This window comes from Balaenoptera ricei, chromosome 2 (assembly GCF_028023285.1).
Source record: "Balaenoptera ricei isolate mBalRic1 chromosome 2, mBalRic1.hap2, whole genome shotgun sequence".
NCBI lineage: Eukaryota > Metazoa > Chordata > Mammalia > Artiodactyla > Balaenopteridae > Balaenoptera > Balaenoptera ricei.
In genome coordinates this window covers 159,731,881-159,748,954 of record NC_082640.1, presented here as the reverse complement: position 1 = coordinate 159,748,954, position 17,074 = coordinate 159,731,881, and the positions used below count along the sequence as shown (strand labels likewise).

Sequence of the window (17,074 nt, the reverse complement as noted above, 5' to 3'; positions counted from 1 at the left end):
TGCATGGACTCCTGAGGGTAAATCAGTGCCCCATCTTAAAGGGAAAGACTGAATTATTTTCTTAATCTCCTCTCAAAAGGAAACAAATTTTGTTTAAAACAAGGAGCCAAAGAACTGACTGGCTGTTTTGTTTATTTAAAGGAAAAACAATTGAAGCTCTGAATCAGGTGATTTTTAACTTAAAAAAAAAAACAAAAAGCAAAAAACAAACAACCTCTTAACATGCTACTGTATGTTCCATAAACAAAGAAAGCAAAGTGGCCAAGTAGAGGTGTATAGGACAAGATAGTACCTCAGCCTGGGCCAAGCAGGGATTCAAGTAATTTATTTTTTTGAAGACCAGTGGCAGAGAGTCTCTTACTCAGGTTGCTAAAGGGAGAATGTCACAACAGAACTGACACCACTCCCTTCTCGAAAGCAACAAGGCATCTTGAAAGCTTAACTTCTTGGTGAAGTTTTATGGTTGGTGGCAGGATTTAGTTCCATGTGAAAAGACAGCTCGGTATGGGATGAAAACTCTTCAAAGGAAAACCTCCCCTCAACAGTCTTACTGAGAAACTTCAGCCAACAAATAATCAAATTCACTTTTGGGAGAAGTCTATCCCAAAATTGTGCAGTGGGAAGAGAGGTAGGTACAGTTACCCAGCCCACATTCACTGCTTTCTTCCTTGTCTGAATCAGATGGTAGTTGAATAGAAGCTCTCCTACAGTCATCTTCTAGGCCAGGAAAGATGAACAGAGGCAAAAGTGGGGTCCTGTCCTTCACAGATTCATTTTGGTTCTGGCAAACTGTGAGCCATAAGCATCCTGTTCCCAGTGCATGCACTCTGGGTTCAGGTAGAGCTGCTCTTCCAGGAGTCAGCACCCATGCTCATGTCCGTCCTTCAGTTAAATCTCCTTGGTTTAGTAACTGTAAGAGATTAAAAACAAATCTGGAATAGTTACCAGTGAATAACAGGAAAAATAATTCATACTAAGTGACAGGTTTACAATTGGGGGTGGGGAATGCATTGCAGGGGTGAGTCAGGGACAGCTAGTTCCAAATCAGAAGACATGCACAGACTGATAGATCTCATTTATGTACTGGCCTTGGGACAGCACTTTGACCATTTGATGATGCTGGCATTCCTACTATAGCAGTAAAATATCCTGATAATAATAATTATAATATCCTATAAGCCAAACTATTATTTGTGTAATCACATACTCACTAGTCAGTGATGGAGGAATCTATAACCACAGGGAAATCAGAACTGGTGGAACCAAAAATCTTACATCAGTCAGTTAGCCAAAGTACAGGCTGAAGGCTCAAGAAGAAGTAAAGGGAATGGAGTTCTACGTGAGAGCTACAACCCACTCATGAAAAATCCAGGGATTTCCTGGGCTTAAAATACCTTTCCTGTGATGAGGGAAGACAAGCCTGAGAGTCTCCAATAGGGTGGCAGCTACCGTGGACATTCTACTCTACATTCAAGGTTCCTGTTGAAAGGTGTTTTTGTATAATAATTGATGAAATTGGGTTCCATTTAATTATGAAAAGAAAATGAGATGGGAATAATACAGTGAAAACAGAATAAACATTGTTTGTTAAAATCTAATCAGATAAATTCTAGAGCTGGAGATATATTTATTTGGTGATCTTAATTTAGATGAAGGTAATTTACATAGTAGAATTCAATGGTATGGAATTTAAAGAAATTTAAAGAAAAATTTTAAACTTAGAGAAAGAAACCACAGATTTCAGTTGATACTGTGTGGTAGAGATTAGGAATGGTATATTTTTAATCTAGACCAAGATCCAGATGTTTACACTCAAACTTAGCAATGGCACTTTATGAGAAATGTTAAAGAATTTGTAATTTCTGTTTTCCTCCTTGTTTTATTTGGGAAATATTCTAAGATATAGTCAAAGCTAACTGGCAATCACTTATACTGGTTCTTGAATTCAAGAATGTGAAGTCAGTGTGGCTATGGAAGCCCATTTGGGATGACCTTTAGTCCACAGAAGGTCAAAAGCCCTGGGGTCTCAGCTGGGTCTGCACAATGAGTCCTCTGTCTGATTCTCAGAAGACCTGGCCACACTGAGGAAAAATCAGAATTGTCCAATTTGAACCATCTGAGTGAGAGTTAACTTGTAGTTTTTCATATATTTTCCATGATAATTTCTGACACTTGTTCTTGATAAGTTATTTTTATTTTTAGAGCATACTTACAGGAGTCCAATTAGAAGTGCATCAGCAGATTCTTACAGGTCTGATCTACAATGCATGGTGATCTTTAAAAAACAATTTGGAATGGGCATGTGTTGTTTTAAGGGTTGCTATTGCCTTCTCCTTCTCTGGCATCTGAGAATAATCCCTAAGGAGTCAATATTCCTCACTCACTGGAGGAACAGTCAGTTAGTACCTAGACCCCGGATGAGGAAGAGGATGAAGCCTGGAGCCTTTGGGGGCTTATAGCTTGAAAAAAAAATGAAGGTATTGGAGGATGTGATAAGCCCACCTTCAGAAGGAAAAGGAGGGGATGAGCAATGAAAATGCCTTGATGGGAGGAAGGTAATAATGGTATAGTAAAGGAAAGACAAAAGAAGTGAGGCTCAGACAGAAGTTGTATTTGTAAATACATAAGGATCCATGAGGAAAAAGTGATAGTGAAGGATTTTCAACTACATCTAAGGGCAGCACTTTCCTCTTGTGGTGTTAATATTTTTCTATTAAGTGTCTGAGGCTTCCATTCTGAAACTGGGTACACAGGACTTAAAGGCCCTTTGTGTTCTCCTGGAGTGAAGGCCAAGTTTTCCTTTGTTTTTTTTTTTTAGGTAGTCTGTGTTATTGTGTCTGCCTGAGGCTGTGAGTGAGCATCTCCCAGACAAGGACACGACACTCGGAAGCCAGCTACAGGTTCAAGAGAACAAATGTGCTACTACTGGACTTTCTGCATACACAAATCTGACCATGTCATACCCCATTTAAAACCATGCAGTGGCTCCCCAGTGCCCCCAGGATAAAATCATGTCCTATAAGGCCCTTAAAGAGAAGAACCAGCTTGTCTTTCCTGCTCTCATTTTTCCATCCCACACCAATCTCTCCATTCCATGTCCATCACACTCAACCCTTTGTGGTTCCATAGTCGGGCGTGCTCCCTTCTCCTTTGTACACATTGCTACCTTTACGCCTGTTAAACTTCTTCCAATCCCTCCCACTTCTCCATCAAGATGATTACTATTCATCCCTCAGGTCTCAACTTAAACTCTAAAACTTATCCTGACTTCCCCCAAGACTAGCACTACTACCCTGTATAAAAATTGCCAGTTCATTGACCTGTTGCCCTTCCCATTCTAAACTCTCTGTACAGCACAACTCCAGGGGCACCATTTACATAGCTATGGAGTTATAAAAGGCAGAGGTCCTAACTCTGACTCTAAGCTCTTTGAGACAGAGATTATATTTTGTTTACTACTGTATAACTAGTACCCAGCAGAGTGCCTTGCACACATCAGGTACATAATATCTGTTGAATGAATTATCTTTATTCATCTGGCATTTATTTGGGGTAATCTGGAGTGCTTCAATTAAAAAAAGGTATTTAGCAGTATGGGAGAGAAAAACTCCAAAGTTTCAAATATAAAAAAAGAAAATGGGCTTCCCTGGTGGCGCAGTGGTTGAGAATCTGCCTGCCAATGCAGGGGACACGGGTTCGAGCCCTGGTCTGGGAAGATCCCACATGCTGCGGAGCAACTAGGCCCATGTGCCACAACTACTGAGCCTGCGCGTCTGGAGCCCGTGCTCCGCAACAAGAGAGGCCGCGCACCGCAATGAAGAGTGGCCCCCGCTTGCCGCAACTAGAGAAAGCCCTCGCACAGAAATGAAGACCCAACACAGCCAAAAATAAATAAATAAATTAATTAATTAAAAAAAAAAAAAAGAAAGTGTTGAGTGTTGTGGATTGGTATATCAGGATAATAATTTGTACTAGGTACAAAAAGAAGGGGATGACTTTCCTGAACTATTTCAGAGCAACCCAATAGTTAATAAAAGTATTTCTTTTATAGAAGAATCACAGTTAATAAAAGCAGAAGGAAAAAGAGAATAAGGTATCACTGTTTTGCAAGCCCTAATGAAAAACAGATCTAGGCCATGATCAGTAATGGTTGCCAAAACTTTTACATAACCCACTGGTCAATCTTGAGATCAGTGAGGAGAACAACCAAATATCATGTGTCTCCTGATGAGATGTAGTAGGAAGCAAGAGTACCACCTATAAAATATTCTTGCCGGGCTTCCCTGGTGGCGCAGTGGTTGAGAGTCTGCCTGCCGATGCAGGGGACACGGGTTCGAGCCCTGGTCCGGGAAAATCCCACATGCCGCGGAGCAACTAAGCCCGTGCGCCACAACTACTGAGCCTGCACGTCCGGAGCCGTGCTCCGCAAAGAGAGGCTGCGACAGTGAGAGGCCCGCGCACCGCGATGAAGAGTGGCCCCCGCTCGCCACAACTGGAGAAGGCCCTCGCACAGAAACGAAGAACCAACACAGCCAAAAATAAATAAATTAATTAATTAAAAAATATATATATTAAAAAAATATATATATATTCTTGCCAAGAGGAGAAACAAACAGTAATCTAATCAAGCCTCTAAATGTAATTACCAGTTTTCAGGAAGTCTGTGGATAGAGAAAGAAATCAAACAACAAAAGGAGTCAATCAACCAAAATCAGAATGTGGGAAATGCTATAAGACAAACAACCCAATTCCTTAAATAGATAGCCATACTGAAAAAAAGAGGGGGAGGACTATTAGAGATAAAGAGAATTATTAACCAAATGCAATGTATAGGCTTTGTTTGAATTCTTATTCAAACCAACCAACCATAAAAGATTCTTTCTGAGAAAAAATTTAGAAGGCTAAGAATCAGAGGATATCAAATTATTGTTAATTTTGTTGGGTATGATAAAATATAGTTATGAAAAAATATCTGTTAGAGAAATATTTACAGATGAAATGTCTATGATTTAAAATACTGCACTACAAATAAAACATCAACAGCAAACAGTAGGAGGGAAGTGATAAGAACAGTAGACAGTTAATTGTTGAAGATGGGTGACAAGTACATGGATCACTATAGTATTCTCGTTCTCAGTATTTATACTCTTTGAAAACTTCCACAATAAAACATTTTAAATAGATAAACGAAGAGGGGAACAAATAAAGGAAGACTCCACAGGTGAGACATGTTCCAAAGCGGTTACCAGGAGAAGGTGACTTAGGGAAGAACCAATGATACCAAATAGCAAAAACTTTCAATATAACATAAGCAAGACTGAGACAATGGGTCGCAATGATGAATACAAGGAAAGGTCCTGGAAGAAACATTAACATGCATGCCCAGAGCCTTCTGATCCTGGATATCCTCAGAAATATTACAGAAAAGTTGAGACCATTCAATATAGGATGCAGAGTCATTTGAATGCTGTAACAGCGGACTGTGGTCTACAGGCTATAATGAAAGGAAAAGTGAAAGATACTATAACACCAAAGCCAGAATATACAGGCTTTGGCAAAAGCTTATGCATATGAAACGAGCTCATGAGGAAGTCATCTACCTCCACGACACAAGGCCAATAAAATATCCTAAGATTCTAGAAGCCCAACTGGTTTTCATTCTGTTTTCCGGGTCAGAGCCAAAAAAACAGAGTAAGGGGTGCTTAGAATCAATCTAAAAGCCCCTTTGATTTACATGATGGTTCTCACTCAACAAGCAAGTGGACACATTCTCATATGCCCAGTTGGTTCAGCCTGGTATCTCCGAGACAACTGGCCCTAGCAAAATGAATGATAATTATTTCTAATGATTTTGTCTCTATCTTTTTTGCTCAAGGACTACTTTGTCCCAGGATGTTATTTTCTTTATAAAATAAAAGCAGCATTTTCATCGCAAGTGAGGCAAGAACAGGAGGAGCCGATCTCATTAATTAGGGCATGTGTATCAAGGAAACTAGAGCTCAGAGTCCCAGCTGTGAATGACCAATCTCCCAATTCAGCAGACCCTAATACTCAGGTTCCTTTCAAACCTGGACTCATGCTTAGCTTAAGGTAAGATATTCTAATCAAAGTCTCCAGGAAAGGGAAATTGGAGAATTTTTTCAGATCCTCTGAAATAGATTCCCAATCTTTCTCCACATTAATCTCCACAGAAACAAAGTAAGGGCAAGAGATAGTTTTACCTCCTGTGGATTTACGGCAGTTAAGACAGACACCTCATATGACTGCCTCCCTGACTGCATGGTCACCAAATGATGCGTCACATCAGGCACTGAAGACAGAGGACGTGGGGATCCTTCAGCAAGCACCTCTGAAACAGCAGAAAAATGTTTCAATGCAAAGTGAATCCACAGATCTACCTACCTACTTTCATTATCAAATCTCTCATTAAGAACTCTTAAAACTGTTCCCTGAAAAACTGAATCCCACATTCCTGTGTTTCTTCCAAATTAATTCCTGCCTGATATTCACTATCAGTGAATTTGGAAAGTATTACAAAAGGGGGATGGGAAGAAAAGGCAAGAAATCTTGATATAACAGCTGACCATTTTTCAGTATGCCAATTTAGAGTAATATGGCTTTAGCACTATTAACTGGATTAAAATTGCTTATGAATCAGGGAACCAGAGCCAACCCTTAAAGCAGTCACCAGTGATGGAAATAGTGCAATACGTGCTAGTCAAGAGCTTAAACCTGGCTCCAAAGTTCCTTCTCACTGTCTCTTCCTCCCTTGAGACTTTTCTCCTTAGTATCATTTATGAAACAGAAGAGGCTTATTGTGGAAGCACACTCTGGGCCTTGTAGGCTCCATATATAAGTTACACAAACATGGTCTTTATACCCAAAACTGACTGACTGCCACATGAGTAATGAAAACAAAGGATCTCAGACATATTAAATGTTCATCAGCAGAATCACCACGAAGATCTTCTGGAAATTGCTTACACATAAACCACTTAGCTCTCAAATAAATTAAGAGTATCTTCTAGGGGCTTTCTAGCTTATATTGCTCTTCCAGGATACCACATAACTTAACGTTTGCTTATATACTATCTTCTTCTCACTCAATGTTGTTTCCCATATGTAAGTTTTGACTTCTCAACTAGATTTTAAGGTCCCTGTCTTCTACTTTTCTTTCCCATGGTGCCAGGTACACAGTAGGCACTGAATAAATGCATGCTGACCTCACCTGTTAAGTTTTTCAGAGAAGAGGGCCTGGCCTGTGTAACTTGGGTGAAATTTCTATACCAGAGAGGAGCAACTGTTTCCTAGAGAGCCCTTTCTTTTCTCCAGAAGATATGGCTTTTGAAGGTATGGAGAAATTGCTTTAATTCTCCTCTGTAAAACCTGGTTATGTTCTGTTTAAATATTTTAAAAGTTAAGTTCTTCCATAACTGCAATAGGAAAGATAGAAATAGTTGGGCTAGGATGCTAGGATTATGGATAATTTTCTTCTTAAAACTTTTTCTCTTTATTCTTTTGCAACATTATCTTTTCAATGAAAAAACTTTTTAAAATATTCACTTATCTACTCCAGAGACAACACAAATGCTACTCAATCATACCATTTCTACTCACAAGAAATGAACTTAATTAAAACCTCCATTTTGGAGACAACCCCATTCCTTAGTCCCTAGTTGCAGCCCATTTTCCCCAAATAAAGGAGAGTTGAAAGTCTTACCATCATCAACTCCTAGGATAGAATTGGTATTTGGTAGGTTCAAGGACTCTCCACCAAGGCTGGGCTGAGAATTCATAGGCACCAGGTTTTTACTGGTTACTGAAGCCTCTTCAAGCAAACTACTGCCCATTAGTGGCTCAGCTGCACAGAGAATAGGATGTGAGAGACATACAGCAGTCAAGGCTGTGCCTGGTCCCCATTTTCCTTCACGAGAAGCTGGCTTTTTTTTTCAGAACTAAAAGTTAACCTGTATCTTGGATGCCACCTCCTCTATTTCACTTACTTTTGGGAAGCAAAAATAAACCTAGAAGGGAAGAGTTTGAGCCTCATGGATAAATACCCTTGCTTGTGATCAGCATCTGGATAACAAACATATAAAATGGGATGGGTGCATCCTTAGAAAGGAGTATTTAGAATAAAATAATTGATTAATGAAAGACATGGAAAGGAATAATAATAAAAACGTATTATCAAATTTAAGCTAGGGTAAAAAGGGAGTCATGACTGATAAGTAAAAAATGCTTAAACTCTTGTCATACAGAAATCTTCATCACAGTGACAATCAAATGATGGTTCATGGATCAGCACTAGTTACCATCAAACTCACTAGAGGAACTTTCAAAACTATAGACTCCGGGATTTTACTTTGTTTTGTTTTGCTGGGGGAGAGGGGTGGACAAGCAATACACAATATATGTTTTTAAAGCTTGCAAACGATTTTACTGTACAGTTACATTTGGAAACCACTAGTCCATCAAATGAGACCAATCTCTCTACCCAAAATAGAATCAGAAAATTTCCACATCAGACAGGCCAGTTATTTGGCTTTTGGAACCCCCAAAATATAGCCCTCCACTATACCCTCTTCTCCTTACCAGTTTGTTCCTGCTCTTGACTCCCAGCTGCTCCCATCTGCAAGTGATGCTTTCTCATGTGCACATTCCTGCTCCCACTCTGAGAGAAGGTCTTCCCACAGACTTGACACTGATGTGGCTTCTCTCCTGAAACACAGACCAGGTTAAGACAGGGGAGCCAAAAAGACAGGGTACATTTCTGACAGCAAGAGAATGGACTCAAGCCCTAGATGGAGAAGCCCAGGGGATGTTAAACTAAACATTAAGAGACTACTCCTTCTCCCATTTCGCACCTTCCCCCAGCCTCTCAACCTTCAGTACACAGGGGAAGGCTGGAAAGTACACCAGGAGGGCTTAGCACACTCACTGCTCCCAGCCTCCAGTACTCTCTAGACCCACTGTACTGCTGCTTCCACAAAACAACTTCTCTGGTATAAGATCATGGTAGACACACAGAATATTTACTTCCCTTTTCAGATACAGTCTTCCATGGACCTCAAGGACATGCACTAGCCTCAAGGATTCCAACCCTGGATTCATAATATACCTTTATCCCGTTTCCTGCCACAACTCTCAGTCTTCAACGTTCACACTGGTGGTTCTTCTACACAATGATCTGAACTATCCCTTAGGTCCTCAAGTCTGAAACCCTCAACTTCTATCCCACCTACCCAGACAACCACACTTAGAGCGGGGTCAAAATCTTACGCCAAAGAACAAAAACAAAAACAAAAAAAACCCTTATGCCTACAGGGGACTAGTAGATAGCAAAACTAAGTGAAATGACCAGAAAATTTCCAGAAGAGGCAGAATATATAGAGACAGAAAGCTGGTCAATGACTGCCTGGATCTGGGGGTGGGAGCAGGAACTAACAGCAAAGGGGCACAAAGGAACTTTTGGTGTGACGCAAGTGTTCTAAAACTGGATTGTGGTGGTGATTGTACAATGCTATATATTTTCTAAAAATCACTGATGTGTATACTTACAATGGGTGAACTTTAAGGTATGTGCATTATAGGTCCAAAAGCTGTTAAAAAATAACTATAATGGATTGAAATACAGTGAATATGTAGAAACACATGAATTCAAGATAATACTAATGAGAGAGAGAGAGAAAAAAAGCAGTGAAAATGACACTACTAGAAGTAACCAGAGTACCAATTTCTTACTCTGAAAACTCACAGTTAAAAGAATTACACATTTATCCTGCCTTTCGTGTACAAATTACCAAATAGCCCTAGTTGATAGAGACCCATTATACAGAAGAATTCCGGCTAACAAATGTGAATGAATAATAGAATTAGAAAAATAACATTTTACAACCCTGCTGAAATAACGAATTCAGGCGTTATTCAGAGATGAAACCATAAGGCTGCTAGGGAACATTACAATGTGGGGATCAGGGTGTTACCACCTGAACCAACTGATCAATTTTGACAACTAAGCTCTGTATGCCTCTTGATGTGATGCAAAATGAAACACAACCACCTATAACAAAACCTTGCCAAAATCTTTGAACCTTTGAAGCTTTTAGGAAATACAGGGGAACAAGTTAAATGACAGAAAAGGAGGCAAACCAACAAATCCAGAACGTGGGATGAGCTACAGGACCAACTGAGTCTGTTGTGCAATAAGTCTATAGCATGAAAAACAAAAAGTACAGATAGATCTAGATTCAAGAAGACTTACTAGCCAAGTGCAACGAGTGGACCTTGTTGGATCCTGATTTAAACAAAGCCACTTTAAAAGACATTTTTGAGATAATTGGAAAAAAATTAAACATGGAGTGAATCTCAGATAAAACCAAGGAGTTATTGTTAATTTTGATAGATATGATAACAGCATTATTGTTATGTAAAAAAGTATTTTTCTCTACTTTTATGTATGTTTGACAAAATTTTACATAATAAAATAAAGAACAGTAAAATGAAAACACTCTACAAGCCAAGCAAAACACATCTGGAAGTCCACATCTAACCCACAGGCTATCAGTTTGCTATCTCTGCTTAGAATCTGTCATCATATTAAAAAACTGCTCTACCCCTAGGATCTCAGCTTTGAAATTCACATCCCTGACTGATTATACCTCTCCAACTCCCTTGCTCCCACTGAACTGTTTTGCTGTCTTCATGATAAATAACTTCTAGTTCCTTCTCCCCACTCCTCCCATTCTGGCTTCCCTTTGCTTCCCATGGCTAGCCATTTGAACAATTAGCAGATTCCATTTTAGAATCTCTCTCCACTTTGAGTTCACTTCTGCCTTGGCAAGTCTCTGCTCTGAATAACTCCATGGACCATATCTGACATAACTTATAAAGTACCCAGTGTAGTGCCAAATAAATTTGTTGATTCCCTCAGAAAAAGGTCTCAATTAGAAAGCAGTTCAATGGCTCAGCTGAAAATAATAATAATTAGATATTTTCTCCTTGATTACATGGCCCTTTGAATGCAAGCATCAAGGGCCTTGATTTCTGATTTTGTCAGGATAGGGAGGAAACTTTACAGTGAACAGTTTGTTTCTCTTTAGATTTCTTTATACCACTACCCTAACCTTTTACCCTTTTGGCTCTCCATCTTCCCTGAAATCTATGAATGGCACAGGTTCTAGTACCTGAGTGAACCACCAAATGTTTTCGAAGACTAGAATACTCAGCAAAGGAACGGCCACATCCTTGGGCTTCACAAAGGAAAGGCTTCTCTCCTAGAGACAGAAAATAAGATAAAGACTCAGTCTTCTGATGAACTATTATTCTCTTTTCCCATCAATCTTTTCCTGTTTCCAACGACTTACTCTGATTTCCTGAATTCATGCTATATAATTTCAACCGGACTATCCAGCAGGTGTCACCTCTCAGTGATCTCCTAGTACACAGCCCTGCAGACAGCCCTGCCCTTTTCTTTAGAGTAACTGCCTCTGAGCATAATACTTCCTTCTCCCTCCTCACGGGCTGAGCCCCAGCTGCACTGCGCTACCTTCTTTGGTGATCCCATCCCTTCTGAGGATATCAGGAAAACAGTGTATACGCTCTCAGGATTTTTACCTTACATCAATTCTCTTTAAGGTTGAGTTTCTAGATCCATTTAAGAGTACAGATTTTTAAAGGTTATAAAATAGGTATTACATAATCCCATCTTATAAAAGCAAACAAATAAAAACAGCTGTTTAGTGAGAGGTACACAGAAAAATCTCACAATGTGTTAACAGTAGTTATATCCTGATAGTGGTATTATGATTTATTTTCTTCTTGTGCTTTTCCATAATTTTCATTTTCTACAGTATTACTTTGTTATTTTAAAAATCAAAGATGCATGGTGAAAACTGAATGAGGTCTGTAGACTAACTGACAGTACTGCTGACTTTCTGGTTTTGATATTGTACTATGGCTACATAAGATGTCACTTCTGAGTGGAAGCTGGGTGAAGCACATACAGAACTCTTTGTATTCTTTGTGACTTCTCTTGAGTCTATAATTGTTTCAAAATAAAAAGTGAAAAAAATCAGAGATGCAGTCCATATCTCCCAAGGGTCACAACCTAGTGAGAGATAAACGTATTCATAAATGACTTTAATTCTGGTATAAAAAAGTGCTATATGCAATTATAAAGGGGAGGAATTCTTACTGCGGTAACTTCTCTTTTTAAAGAAGCTGAATTTAAGCTGCTCTTTAAAGATGACAAGGATGAAAGGAAATTTCAGGCATAAGGACTAGTATGAGCACAACCTTGAAACTGAGAGCGCCCAAAGCAAGTTCAGAAAACGACAAGTGTGAAATAAGTATATATATTGGTCTTTGCCCCAGTTTCCTGACACACAGCTTCAAAACCCTTGTACACAGGGGTGCTAGGAGAATTTTTTGTTCTAACATTTAATCCTGGATCCTAGCTCCTGATGCAGAGCTCCTGAACCCCTTGTAATTTTTTAAGTGACATGAGCACTAGGATAATCTGTTGTTCTAATATTTGGTCTTTGACAGTGATTCCTGACACAGAGTTCCTAACCCCTTAGAATTTACTGGGTGACAGCAGTGTCTCTTCTAATGAGGTGACTCTTGGTGGGCTCCTGGATGGGGGCGAGTCACCAGAAAGACCAAGCCATGATTAGAAGCTTGAGATTTTCAGCCCTACCCCCATTTTCCAGAGAGGAGAGAGGGCCTGGAAATGGATTAATCATCAATCATGCCTACATGATGAAACCTCCATAAAAATTCCAAAAGTACAGGGTTCAGAGAGCCTCTGGGCTGGTGAACATGTCTATGTGCCAAGAGAGTGGCACACCCCAGCTCCACAGGGACAGAAGCTCCCGTGCTTGGGACTGTTCCAGACTTCACCCTGTGTATCTCTTTGTCTGGCTGCTCACCCGTATCCTTTATCATATCCTTTATTACATAATAAACTGGTAAACATGTTTCCCTGAGTTCTGTGAGCTGTTCTAGCAAATAATTGAATCTGGGGCGGGGTCATGGGAACTCCAATTGGTAGCCAAGTCAGACAGAGGTTGTGAGTAACCTGGGGACTTGCTACTTGCAATAAGACATCTGAAGTAGGTGGCAGTCTTGTGGGGCTGAGCCCTTAACCTGTGGGATCTGACACTGTTTCCAGATAGTGTCAGAATTCAGTTAACTTATAGACACCCACCTGGTGTCACAGAGACTTGCTTGGTGTGGGAAAACACATTTGGTGTCAGAACTGTTATGAGTGTGACAGTGTGAGACAGTAAAGGAGAAAAACAGAAACTCAGCAAGTAAGGCTGGCATGCTGACAATACAGGAGCTGGGCCCTGAAGGAGGGAGGAGCACAGCTCTAGATGATACTGTTCTTTCAGACTATACCACACAGTTTAATGTCTGTGATTTTCCAGTGGTCTGTAACTTTTTGGAAAGCGTTATCTGTATACTCACACTAACCCCAGAATGCCAGGCACTCTAAAAGTCACCAAATGAATGAACAATATATTCATACATATGATAGAATAAACATCAGGAAAACAGAAAATTGCAGTTAATAAATAAGGTTAAATGTTTAACAAGATGAACTCAAGAACCTCAGAAAAAGATTTCAAAAAAGATTCATCAGAATCTAGTGGCAGGAATCTCATCAAGCTGCCTTAAGTTAGATGGCCTTCCTATTTGGAAACTGAGAGGATGGTGATTTTGCTGCGATAAAGAAGAGGAGGAGTCAGGAGGCAATGCTACATAATGGTTGAGCATGAGCCAGTTAGCCCTGAGTTCAAGTCTTGGCATTACCACTTACCAGTATGGGGAAGATATTTAAAACCTATGAGAATCAGTTTTTTTATCTATAAAATTAACATAATACAACCTCAAAAGATTATTTTGAGGATTAGATGAAATGATACAAGTTAAATATATTTAAGCATAGTGCCTGGCACACAGTAAGTCCTCACAGTAAGCCACTAAAATTGGCAGCTTTAATTACTACTGTTACTACTAATAAAGATCTGAGGTCAATTTTGACATTTGAGATAAAATGAGTTGTCAGCACTTGAAAATAAAATCCTTGCAAGAGCTCTGGAGTCAGATCAGAATTCAAATGCCAGTTCTACCATTTCCTAGCTGCATAATGTTGGGCAAGTTACTTAACCCTCTAACCTTCTGTTTCTCCATCAATAAACTCAGTATCTAAAGCATAAAGGTACCTTGAAGATTAAATGAGATAATGTATATGTGCTTGGTACATATTAAATTGCCTTAATAAATGCTTTTTATTATTATTTTTTAAAATTTATTTATTTTTGGCTGCGTTGGGTCTTTATTGCTGCACACGGGCTTTCTCTAGTTGCGGTGAGCAGGGGCTACTCTTCATTGTGGTGCGCGGGCTTCTCATTGCGGTGGCTTCTCTTGTTCTGGAGCACGGGCTCTAGGCGTGTAGGCTTCAGTAGTTGTGGCTCACGGGCTCTAGAGCGAAGGCTCAGTAGTTGCGGTGCACGGGCTTAGTTGCTCCGTGGCATGTGGGATCCTCCCGGACCAGGGCTCGAACCCGTGTCCCCTACATTGGCAGGTAGATTCTCAACCACTGCACCACCAGGGAAGTCCTAACTTTTATTATTATATTAATTATTGAGATTCAGATCTGTGAGACATCCAGGAAGAAATGATTAAATTGAAGCCTGAGACTGCAATGAGACAGCACATCAAGTAAAATGGGAGAAACCCAAAATTCTGAAATTGGTCAACAATTAGATTAACAAGGCAGAGCTAGCAAGAGTCAGAATGAAGAGAGAAAATCAGGTCACACTCTGAATAAAAGAAAGCATTTTAAAATATGTTCACTTTTATCAAATGCTACAAAGATGACAAGTGGCACAAGGATGAAGAGGTTACTGAATTTAATAAGGCACAGTGAATTCTACTACTTTCCTTAACTATTCAGCTAGATGTTTTTCCTGTTCTTTTATTCAAACTGCTTTCTTGGAGCAAGAATACTCTTTCAAGAAAGAGCTGAGGGGCTTCCCTGGTGGCACAGTGGTTGAGAATCCGCCTGCCAAGGCAGGGGACACAGGTTCGAGCCCTGTTCTGGGAAGATCCCACATGCTGAGGAGCAACTGAGCCCGCGTGCCACAACTACTGAAGCCTGCTCACCTAGAGCCCGTGCTTTGCAACAAGAGAAGCCACCGCAATGAGAAGCCCGTGCACCACAACTAAGAGTAGCCCCCGCACGCCACAACTAAAGAACGCCCAAGTGCAGCAACAAAGACCCAACACGGCCAAAAATTAAATAATAAATAAATAGAAAGAAAGAAAGAAAGAGCTGAGAACAGAGCTATTCTGCCCTAAAATATATCCAGTGGTAATGTCAATCTAGAGGGAATCATAGGGACATGCGTAGAACAAAGGTGGCTTCAGCTTGGGTTTCACTTTTTAAATGCCATTTATTTGTACCTGCTGTCATTTTAGCAATGCAAGGATAAACAAGGAAGAGAAAGAGAAAGTGGGAAGAATAGTTACACATCCTACGGTAGTAGTCTGGGTTCAGTGATTAAGCTCTGGCAAGAGACTTAGCACAGCTGGGCCAAGTGGCTTGGAAAGTCACCCTTAAGCTTTTAGATTAAGAAATCAGGATATCTTTCTTTTGCTCCGTTGATATTAACATGCTGTTTGACTCAGGACAAGTCACTTCTCCATTCTGTTTCTCAGGTTGTGAGGCTCTTAACAAGAAAGTAAACTCAAAGTCGGGGATTAATCTTAGCTTTTGTATTTCCCCTCACCTTACCCCCCATTTAGTGCCTAGAGCAGAATCTGTGTGGTTTGTGTAACTCAATAAATGGTAATGACCAAAACTACAACTGTGTTAAGTTCGAAGATATTTGGAAAGGCTCATTTCTGTCCATATATGATCATATCATTGTTATCAGTGACGGTCTTATATCCCTTCCTACTTAAGGCTACCAGAGACAGAAATCAAACTGTCCATTCTCACACAGAGGTGACAATAAATGTTACTGAAAGAACTGAAAAGTGCCATGAGGCATTTGAAAACAAGAAATTTCATCCTCAGAGTTCTAGCAACAACCCCAACCTTCGTCTCCTAAGGACAGCCAGCAGGCCCCGAGCCAAGCAGTAGACGGCCTGCGGGAATGCTGGGGTGGCACACACCTGTGTGGATGCGCAGGTGGTTCTTCAGGTTTCCAGCTGTAGTGAACTGCTTACCACAGTTAGACTCGGGGCACATAAAGGGCTTCTCCCCATTGTGGGTCCTCATGTGCACCTTCAGCCTCTGCAGTACATAGAAGCTTTTCCCACAACCTGCTGCAGGGCAGATAAAGGAGCGGTCGTTTCTGGGGAAAAAAAAAAAATCACATACGCAACAATGCCTGAAAATGCTCTTTGCTAGAGAGGACAAGTCAAAGCTCCTACTGACTCTCAAGGCAGACAGTAAATCCCAAATCTAGATGTATCAGGATCACCTGAAGTTTGTTAAAACTACAGATGCCCTACTTCTTGAAATACTGATTTCACAGGTTTAGAGTGGGGCTTAAGCTTATGTATAATTTTTGAGTTCTCCAAGACATTATGTTTTATGATGAGATTTGAGAACTCTTGCTCTAAGATATTTAGGTGCCAAATGTTTTATTAAATATTTGTGAAGAACAAGGTAAATGAGACAATGCAAATGTTTCTATTAAAGAACAAAAGACATCTTAACCACAAGTCAGCTGGAGCCCCTGCTTTCCTTTAATCTGTCAAGTGGGGGGACTTCTGTCAAGTTCCTTCAGAAGCATCAACTTTCTTAAGCTCCAAGTACGGAATCTCAGGTTTGCTCACCGATGAGTTTTGAGGTGGTACTTAAAGTGAGCTGGCCACACAAACGTCCGGTCACAGCCTTCAACTGTACACTTGAGCTTCTTCTCCATTTGAGGAAGGGGCCCAGAATCTTTCGGTTGCCCATCACCAGAACCAAGGTGGACATTTTCTCCTGTAACAGAGTCACATATTTGTAATCTAGGGAAGGATTCCACTCAGATACTTTGGTTCAAACAAT

At 40.2% G+C, this 17,074-nt stretch overlaps 1 protein-coding gene across 5 annotated transcripts in view; it reads right to left on the bottom strand.

Moving 5' to 3' along the window:
* Positions 1-115: 115 nt before the first annotated feature.
* ZNF410 (zinc finger protein 410) overlaps positions 116-17,074 on the bottom strand; it is a 39,710-nt gene continuing 22,751 nt past the window's right edge. For 3 of the 5 annotated variants that reach the window (XM_059914619.1, XM_059914618.1, XM_059914622.1), the window contains 7 exons: positions 16,858-17,008; positions 16,189-16,370; positions 11,187-11,276; positions 8,596-8,721; positions 7,721-7,861; positions 6,222-6,349; positions 116-910 (listed from right to left, as the gene is read on the bottom strand). In XM_059914619.1, coding sequence (XP_059770602.1) covers positions 872-910; positions 6,222-6,349; positions 7,721-7,861; positions 8,596-8,721; positions 11,187-11,276; positions 16,189-16,370; positions 16,858-17,008 — 857 coding nt within the window. In that variant the 3' untranslated portion in view covers positions 116-871. The remainder of the gene's footprint in view (positions 911-6,221; positions 6,350-7,720; positions 7,862-8,595; positions 8,722-11,186; positions 11,277-16,188; positions 16,371-16,857; positions 17,009-17,074) is intronic. The other 2 variants (XM_059914620.1, XM_059914621.1) reach the window with 2 other exon arrangements.